The sequence below is a fragment of the Austrofundulus limnaeus genome, unplaced genomic scaffold (genome assembly GCF_001266775.1).
Source record: "Austrofundulus limnaeus strain Quisiro unplaced genomic scaffold, Austrofundulus_limnaeus-1.0 Scaffold927, whole genome shotgun sequence".
Classification (NCBI taxonomy): Eukaryota; Metazoa; Chordata; class Actinopteri; order Cyprinodontiformes; family Rivulidae; genus Austrofundulus; species Austrofundulus limnaeus.
Genome location: NW_013953329.1, coordinates 50,578 through 60,709, shown reverse-complemented (window position 1 = coordinate 60,709; position 10,132 = coordinate 50,578). Strand labels below are relative to the sequence as shown.

At 39.8% G+C, this 10,132-nt stretch overlaps 1 protein-coding gene across 1 annotated transcript in view; it reads left to right on the top strand.

The window, feature by feature from the left end:
* Positions 1–10,132, top strand: part of wdr45b (WD repeat domain 45B) — a 25,492-nt gene that overhangs the window by 3,505 nt on the left and 11,855 nt on the right. The window contains exons 2-7 of the mRNA XM_014029613.1: positions 1,174–1,248; positions 4,518–4,619; positions 8,937–9,024; positions 9,280–9,374; positions 9,529–9,719; positions 9,799–9,884. Of these exons, the coding sequence (XP_013885067.1) occupies positions 1,174–1,248; positions 4,518–4,619; positions 8,937–9,024; positions 9,280–9,374; positions 9,529–9,719; positions 9,799–9,884 (637 nt within the window). The remainder of the gene's footprint in view (positions 1–1,173; positions 1,249–4,517; positions 4,620–8,936; positions 9,025–9,279; positions 9,375–9,528; positions 9,720–9,798; positions 9,885–10,132) is intronic.

Genomic DNA, 10,132 nt, shown 5'->3' with positions numbered 1-10,132 from the left:
GAAAGGGCACAGAGGTCCGGGCCCCCAGGGCGCACCCCCCTCCAGGCCAAGGCCCGACAGGTCCAGAGGCCCCGAGCCCCAGCAGGCAGTCACCAGGCCAGGCCGGCACACACCCCAGCGCCCAGCCCCAGACCCCGGGAACCCCCAGCACGCCGGCAGCCAGCCGCACACCCCACCGGGGGGCCGAGTAGCAGCGGGCCCCCAGATAAACCAGCAGTAGGGGCAGCCCAGACCGCAGCCTGACAAATACCCAAACATACACAATCGCACCATCCCACCCTCATCCTCACCCCCACTCAGCATAAAATAATCTAAATGCAGCAGCCACAAGTTGTATTTAGCACCCAAACAGTGGGGAAAATAAAATTGGCAGAAAAAATACATAAATATACAAAAAAGTGTCAATTTGTAGTTAAATAACTAAAACAGACAAAATTTTAAGTAAAATAGTTCAAAAGGAGCTGGAAGTTGTTCAGCATAATGAAGCATAATGAGCTTAAGGTTGCAGAACTTGGCAGAAAAAAAGTTATATTAGCTACAAAAAACTGTATTTAGCTTAAAATTAGCTTAAGTTGCAGCAAATAAATGCAAATAGCAGAATGCACCTGAGCAGAATTAGCACAAATTTGCGGAAAAAAAGCACAAAAAAGTAGAAAAAAGCAAAAGAATAGCAGAAAGAAGCTCAATTTTAGCCGAAATTGCAGAAAATAGCTAAAATTAGCAAAAACATAGCAAAAAAAATCAAGACAGGGGAGTTATAGAGCAGTAGCAGACCAAAAGTTGTAAGGATCTGTGAATATTTAGAAACATTTTAAAGGATTTTAAGGATGTTAAAAACAGCTCCATTCATTTTCAGTGGCTAAAAAAGTGAAATAGCTGAAAAAGTAAAAACAGCTGAAATACCAAAAGTCTTAGCAGGGTTGTCATAAATGAGCTGAACATTTTGATGGATGAGTTGTTGAAGTTGCACAAAACTTGTGGGACGAGTTAGATGCCAAAAATCATGCAGAAGAAAAAAAGATCTCACTAGTGTGAGTTCAGTGAAGCATTCACACAAATATTGTAACAAAAACATCATCACAGCCTCCTGTCAATGTGTAAAAATGAAAATGTTTGTTTAGTTTCTTAACTGACTGCAGTCAATCTGTATTTTGTTCGTTTCCCTTCATGCAGGATGCTTTGCTTGTGGGATGGAGAATGGGTTTCGTGTTTACAACACAGATCCTCTCAAAGAAAAAGAGAAGCAAGGTAACAAAAACCAAACGCAACAACATTAAGTAGTACATGACAAATTTTCTGCCCATGTTCATGCACACAATTTGTTTGTCTAATAGTGTAACTTTGTTGTTTTTTGGAAATACACCAAATCAAAGTACCTCATATCTCCAATCTATTAAGAGTGTTTTTGTCATGTTTAAGAATGTTTTTAATGAACAGTCAGATACTGCAGATTAGTCCAGTTGATTTAAAGAAGAACCTAAGGAGTGTCTAATTAGTAGGCCTCTGCAGACCTTGATGGCGTACTGAAGAGGCCTGCTAATGAAGCACTACTAAGGTTCAGCTGTGTTAAACCAGGGCAGCACCTAAAACATGCAGAACACCGGCCCTTGAGGACAGACTTTGGACACCACTGATGAAGACATTAGGGCTTTAAACAGTCCTTGGACATATTCTTCATGTTACAACTCTGTGGTGCACAAGTTGATGGTGCTGGGGACGACATGGGCCAAGGTCGACGTGCAAACGGGTTTGGACCTTGGTTTATCTGCTTCACCGTTCTAATTCTTTTTTTGTTTCTCTACATGTGAACCAGTTACTTTCAAATATAGTGCTGATATAGATCTGCTGAATATCAGGCAGCTAATTGCCATCAGGAATTATGCCTGTTTTTTTTAATTTTCCAACAACATTCAGGCATTGCAAGCAGTGTGGCTTCTCTTCTCAGCTGCCTTAATGCAGATGGATATGCAGAGGAGGAAAGAGCGCTTGTGAAGCTCTGAAAACACAAACTACACATTTCACTACCAAGTATTGAATGGCAAATATTCGCTCCATAAACTACAAACCACACCAGTTTGTTGGTTGCATACAGACCTGAAGCCTCTCTTTAGACCACCTTTTCACAGTACGGACCACAGGTTTGTGATACTTCAGCTTGTGTTTGGTAGGTTGTTGTTTTGTTGCTTTGGCACATGAATTAAATGAATGAGTGATTGGCAGACTTCTGCAGAACTTAAAGACTTGCTGAAGAGGAGGGAAACAACTAAAACATGCAGGATATGAGTCCTTGAGGACCAGAATTAAGAACCTCTGCTCTCCAGAGCTGCCTAAATACAGACAGCAGGTTCCCTGTCCCATCAGGTAGAGTAACGTATTCAATCACTGCTGCTCACTGTGTTAAACAGTGCATATTGTTTTGTCCCCCATGCTGTCCTGGGCCCCTCTGACCACAGTTTAACACATCTTCTCCTGTCTTACAAACACAAGTTGAAGTGTGCCAGACCTGTGGTCAGTACTAAAAGGTGGTCTAATGAAGCCAAAGAGAGGTTTCAGGTCTGTATGGAATGGACAAAACTGGTGTGTTTGATGAACTACGAGCAACTTGGATGAATACACCGACACTGTGTCATCTTATATCAGGATATATCAATCAATCAATCAATCAATCAATCAATAACCTTTATTTAACCAGGTAGCAAACCCATTGAGATCAGGATCTCTTTTACGAGGGTGACCTGGTCAAGAGGTCCGCACGACACGTTACAGAGTGTATCAGACTTAAGATTTACACTGCGGTTAAAGTAAAACAATTCAAAATACAAGTTGTTATAAACATTTAGACGTACAGACCAAAGTAATTCCCAAATTACGTCCTATAGGTCCACCTGTACGTCCTTTATATACCTCCAGGACATAAAATAGAACAATGACAAACCCTGGTTTAGTACTGAAGGAAACTTTGTAAACGATTAACTGAATGTTAGACCTGGTATTGTGTTTTTATACTTTCTGATCATTGCAGCCTTAAGTTTAAAACGGAGAATGGGAGTTTGTGTGTGTTACTGATGTGTTCTCTCTGTAGCATAAACTAAAGTTGAGTATGTTAACATCTGACGTAAAAGTTACCACCTTCAGGGGTGTAACCAGGAAGAGACATACGATAAGGTCAGTTAATCATCATATGAATAGACGGTAGAAGAGGTTTTGAGTTGTGCAGAGATGCAGCCTGGAACAAAATGGGCTGTTTTTGTTTTGATTTCCTGATACGAGCTCAAGACTTTGGACTCTGAGGGCTGTGCTGTGTCCTACTGTATGGAGCTGATTGGAACAGATGAGAATAAAGATTTTAAAAAGATATCCAAGTGGGTTTCTGCTTCAGACTTTCATTTTTGAACATGTCGATCTGCACAATACCAAACTGAAGCAGCTGCACCGAGTGAAAATTGGGAAATTGTACAATTTGACAAAGAACAAACTGAGCAGAGAAATCAGAACTCCTAAAAAAGACAATTCAAATAAGCCAAGCTGTTTGTTGTCGACCAGTGAACCATCAACTACCTGTAAGTGCCTATAGAACATCACCAGATACAAAAGACCACCCCTATAGACAGTGGGTGATCGTCAACTGGTTACTGAGCTCAACACCTTCTGTTGTAGGTTTGAACAACTCTGCTCTACACAATTCAGCAGCAGTTCACATCCTCCTGAAAATCAGCCACTCAGCCAAACACCCATCCAAGCTGCCTTTAAGGATGATGTGCAAAAACTGTTTAATTTAAAAAAAGTGAGGAAAAACCACTGCCACCACTCACCATCTTTAACAAACCAGTGATGACTGTGAAGTCCTGTAAGTTCCTGGGCACAACAGTCTCCAGGGAACTGAAGTGAGACATCAATATCAGCTCAATAATCAAACAAGCTCTAACCAGCTCAGCCACCAAAGTGGACATTCACAGACTACAGTGCATGATCAGGTTAATTAAAATTATGTTAAAAGTCCTAGAATTTCACTTTCCTCTTTTTCTGGAATGAAAAAACTTTCYTTAAAGTTTCCCTAAACTCAAGATTAATTTTCTTAGTTTTACCTTTCATATAACCTGCTTTCTGTAATACCCCTCAAATAAAAAAAGTAAAAATGTAAATTGACAAACATTGTGTTCACAACAATAAATGAAAAATTTTAAATTTAATTCTTAACCAAGATAATAAATAAATACTTTATGATTATATGATGGTATTTTATTTTGAACTCTGAACAAACTCATTCAAACAAGAAAGCCGTTGAAAGCTGAACAATGTATCTTGTACTGCGGCTCCTTAAATATGGAGGCAAATGAAAGGAAGTAGGAACCAAGACACAACTTCTCTAAAACCATGCAGGTTTATTCAAAGAACTGCCTCTGCTTTTGATTGTTTTACATTACGTCAAGTTTTGTGTAAGGTCATCATCACTACAGTGAAGAACGGCTGTATTTTGAACTGTTGAAATTCACTTTGAATATATGTTTGGATTTTAGAGTTCTTGGAGGGCGGGGTCGGCCACGTGGAGATGCTCTTCAGGTGCAACTATCTGGCGTTGGTGGGAGGAGGAAAGAAACCTAAGTATCCAACTAACAAAGGTAAAGATGGAGCATTCAGAAATGATGATAGAAATTATGCTTTTTAGACCTAAAAACATCAGTGTGAAAGAAAACTAAACGGCTCCTTAAAATCATTTTTTCTAAGTATTTTGGAAATAATTTGTGAAGTGTGGCAGAAAACAAGGATCTTTCTAAAAAGCTTACAGATAGTAATGGCATGGAAGATTTAGCGTTAGCACCTGCTTTGAGTTGTTTTGTGCTGTTCTGATTTCTAGCTCATTAGTCTTTTCTACCTTGACCTTGGTTTCAGATGACAACAGACATCTTTCTAGGCCTTTCTCAGTCAGGGATGAGGCGTCAGTCTTTCCTTTTTGGTTCCAGTTCTGTTTGGGTTGGAAAAGTTTCAATGTTTGTTTACAGTTGGCTGGTGGTGATGTCTAGTTTTGATCCCTATGAGCATTGTGTGATCTGTCGTTATGGTAGGTATGGTAATGACTTTTACTTTTAGGGGACCATCTGTCCCTACGAGCATAGCTATCAGGTGACTATCTCTCCATACGATATAAACAATCAGGTGAACACTTTTGGCTTCAACAGTAGCGGTCGGGCGACCACCTTTCTTTACGAGGGTCTCGATCAGGGGAACACTTACTTTGCCCTGGTTCACTGTTGGGGTTCTTAGGTCCCTTTTTGGGCCAGTTCTCATTTTTATGTTGGTTTTGGTTGCCTGATTTGTGACGTGCCCCAAAACTGTCACTGGAGTTTGCGGCCATTACGGCCCCTTCCAGTTCCAAAGAAACTAGGTTTAGTGTTGATCTGTGAGATACTAGGAGTATTTTCCTTAGGTGGATTTGTTTTGTTGAAAGCTCTGGTTGTCGGTTCTCTCAGCTTTGTGATAGACAGTGTGTATGAACAAACCAAGTTCAATGCTAACGGTTGGGTGGAGCTTCTGGATGAACGCTGTCTTAAAGAAAATATCATTCATCCCCACCTCATCCTTTGGCCCAGAAAATGCTCTCAGTAGGTGCCTGTAATAGCAGTTTGGAGCTTCAGACTTACCTTGTTTCACAGTCATTGCCTTTGTGGTTTTGCATGGCTCTCATATTGTAACAACAAGGCCTGACTGAGACAAAAATGTTTTGTGTCTCAGTTAGCAGACATTTGAAAAAAATGTTTGAACTGCTTACCACAAGACAGTTATACCAGGTAGAACTTATGCATATCAAGAATACTGGAGTCATTGCCAGATTAAGGTCCATTTTCTGTAAGTACGTACCAGTTCCACCAGCTGACAGTTCAAAACGTTGGATGCTTTTACCAATTTTTCATAGGTCAGGCACTGTAAGCTCTTTGTTTCTCACAGGTTGAACTCTGCAGCTTTAACCACCTGTCTCTTTGTCAAGATTATCCTTTGAGACGTGGTTTCTGGTAGGAGACCTGTGTGACTTGTAGGGGTTATTACCCCGTGGGCATTTAGCAGTTTGTTTTGACTTACAGTTTTGTCTCTTGAACTCACAACTGCTGCCACCAGGTTCCGGCTCTGTGGGCATGTGATTTACCTGACATTTCAGGTCAGAGTCTTAGTGGCCCAGGTCAGTGGGTGTTCCCCCACCTTTTTGTCAATGGCTGAGTCGTGAGCCCCTGCCGATTAGTGCAAAGCCATCAAGTCTAGAGATTCTCGCTGTGTTCTTGTGTCTGAGAGCAGAGACCCTTGTTTTTGCAGTCTTTCATTCTCATTGATCAATCCTCTTATAATTTCAGTTTATGGACATTGTCTTGAATTTGGTTATTAATGTGTGTTTCGGCACGACCTAAGTTCTCATCTGCCAGCGTCAGCTGGTAGAAGAGTGTCACAGCAATTTATCTTATGTCTTCTAAATTGGCTTTTTCTTTTTTTTTCTGAAATGGTATCTGCCAACTCATTTATAAGTTGATTTAACTCAATCAAGCGGGCCATTTGAACTTAAACAATAAATTGCTGTTGAATTGCTTTTATTGAGACACTTGGACATCTTGTTCTCTTTGGTGAGTTTAAATGTCACTTTTTGTCTGCTTTTCTTTGAAAAATAAACAAGAGATTTATTTAGTCTTCAGCCAACGTGGAATTCTTTGCAAACTTTGATGGACAGTATCCGTTTTCTGCAGGATTACTATTAATCTGGGTTATTGGTGGATAAACACGGCTTTTAATTTTTCAGTAGTCTTTGAAAGTGTTTTTAGTCTTATGTAGGGATATGCTGTTTGTCGATGTTATGGACAACACTAACTCATAAATACCTCGTAATTATTAGCATAACAATGGGGCACCACCTGAWTKTTCAGGAAATTAATTTATAGATTTTAAATCAGTCTCAGATACTGAGTTGTGAATTCTATCATTTTCAAGAACGAAACCCAATAAATGACGCACAGACAATGAAATTTCATAATATAACCTATATTAAATGATTCAGAGGTCACAATACAACAATTATTTGGGCAGACAGAGACAATTATCATCAAACCTTAAGTTTAATAATAAACGTTAAAGTCAGTCATAATAAGCTAGTATCCTTCACCTGAATCACTTAACTAATCTACACTCACAAAGATTATAAGAAACTTGAAGGTTAATAAAAGGAAGAATTAATCTACATAAGAGGGCGTAAATTAAAGAAAGTGACCAAGTTATATGGTATAAACAATTTACGCTAATTCCAACTTTTTACATCCACAAAGAGAGCACACTCGCAGATTAAATTGAGGCTAAGCGTGGCTCACCGAAGCAGTCTCCAGACCTCTGGGGTACTTAGCGATGGTTCAGACCAACAGCCTTGTCTTACCTCTGGATGAAGGTTAGCTTTTAGACTGTCTCACAAAGTCCCATGTAGATAATCTGGCGCTCGGATAAGGGTTGGCAACCCTCTCAGCTCACGCAATCCGGCACACCTCTGCGGTTCTGTGAGGTCCTGACTTTGTGAATGAAGGTCCGTTTAGAATACTACGCAGCTTGTTTACTCCCAAACAACTCCGTCAAAGTATGAAAATAAAAAATATATATATATAAAATGAAAATAAAAATAAAATAAAATTGTTCCCTTGAGGGAAACTGGAGCTAGCTTTTAGTTCTTCATCTCTTCAACTTTCTGACCGACTGACTGACTTGCTGCTGAAACTAAACTTCTATTGTCCTGGGTCTGAAACTCATGATTGGTTGGTAATGATCACGTGACCTGTCTTTCTTTTCACAGACTGTCATCATTGGAATTGATTACAAACACACACAGAAATAAGATAGCTTGTGAAGTGATTAAAGTACATTGTTTGCATGATTGAGTCACGTAGACATACAATAATTCATGTTTTTTTTTTATATCAGAATGAGAAATACAGAAAAACATTCGTTCATGGTGTAAGTATAAAACCAGTCTTTTGGGGGCGCTGTAATACCATAAATGAGTATGAATGTAAACGAATGCTTTGATGTAGGGTAAGTAATAAAACTCAGCAAGAAATCCAGCTTCAAAGGCTTTTCTCTGCAGCAGACCCGTTCTGCCAGACATCGTGTCTGCGACGATCTTTTGAGTTCTGTATGATAAGCGGCCATTTTGAGTACATCAAAGGTTCTTAAACAGTACTCAATCACAGGAGGTCTCTGTCGCATCCTGGTGTTATCTTTACCACTTGTAGATAGTAAACAATGCTTAGAGGTAAATGATCAAATCACTATTCTCTCAGTAGGCATGAGACAGAATAATGCTTAGAGGCCAAAGTCTTGAGGTAAACAAAGTTTGGATTTGACATTCCAATCCAAGTTATTGCTACACTTATGTCAGCACTCTTGTTCCGAACGGTTTTGAAACAAACCTTCCAGTTACAGCAATTTTGAGACAAAGTTTAAGTTAATCAGTACTTGTACATGTGTGAACACATTGCTGTTATCTGTCTTGAAATAGGATCTAAATCCATATAATACACACTCTCTACAACAGTTTCCTCCATATAGAGTTTACTTCCTGCCCTCCAGTGGAAATTGCACGTCTGTGGAACCACATGATTGAAACCCAGCGATCGGTTATGTGTGATAATGCATGGATGTATTTCAATTTATTACTTGCCCTGATTTATGGCAGGGCATGTGATTCTGTTTTACGGTTGTGCTGCCCTCCTTGAGTAATGGTAATGTTGAATTACTTTCTATGGGCTTCATGTGATTTATTTTAAAAAATTGTGAAAACATTTTATTCTGTCAGGACATCTGCTGTTTATATGCTGACATTCATTAATCGCTTTATCACATAAGTCTTTAACAACCTGTTTTTAAAGTATCACTTGTGGCCCATTTTTTGTATAATTTTATCTGGTGTGCTCCTCTAGTGATGATCTGGGACGATTTGAAGAAGAAAACAGTCATTGAGATTGAGTTCTCTACTGAAGTCAAAGCAGTGAAGCTTCGGCGGGACAGGTAAACCTTCTTCTTCATCGCCACAGAAAAGACTGAGGTGCACTGTCATTCATTTGTTTATAATTCGTTGCAAAATCAATGTTGCCACGTGTTCCTGTGTAAAACAAAAGTTCTGGCTTCATCAATACAGTACATACAAGTAGCACAAACTAAAACCGATGTCAGTACTTTGTTTTAACATCAGATGTGGAGACGGTTTACTTAATACCCTTGAATGCTGAATCCACTTTGGGTCATGTTGTTATTTTTCATCAGGATTGTGGTTGTCCTGGACTCAATGATTAAAGTGTTCACCTTTACTCACAATCCCCATCAGCTGCATGTGTTTGAGACCTCCTATAACCCCAAAGGTCAGTGCAAACTAGAGAGGAGACTCTAGGTTAGTTATCTTAACAACTGTCAGAATGGATTTTGTTTATAGCCATTTAAACAGTTAAAGTTGTATATTTGGGTGTTGTTTAATAAGAGATGTTTGGTACCCTAATGTCCCTTTGTCTGTTTCAGGTCTGTGTGTCCTGTGTCCCAACAGCAACAACTCTCTGCTGGCATTCCCAGGAACTCATTCCGGCCATGTGCAGATTGTAGACCTGGCCAACACAGAGAAACCTCCCGTTGACATCCCTGCCCATGAGGGGTCCCTGTGCTGCATTGCACTCAACCTGCAGGGCACGAGAATAGCCACGTCATCAGAAAAAGTACAGGAAGTCCTTGTTAGGCCTCAAACGCCTCCCTTGCTTTGTAATCCGTGACTAATTAGGTATTGTGTTTCCATAGGGAACGCTGATCCGAATTTTCGATACCTCTGCAGGCCAGCTCATCCAGGAGCTGAGGCGAGGCTCACAGGCAGCCAACATCTACTGGTAAGGGGTGGGATCAAGCAGAAACACTCGTCACAGTTTACCTCGTTACTTTACAGCAGCTGTCCTTTTGCTCAACAGAAATATAAAGACATCACGCCACCTGTTTGTTTCCTCTGTGAAATAAATTAGATTTAATTATTTTTTTAAACATATAACTTTTTGTAGAAAATTTTATGTTGGTGTTGAGATTATTGCACAAAGCTATTTTTTGACTCACAGTGCTTCACTCCCTCAAACCTGTTCAAAAC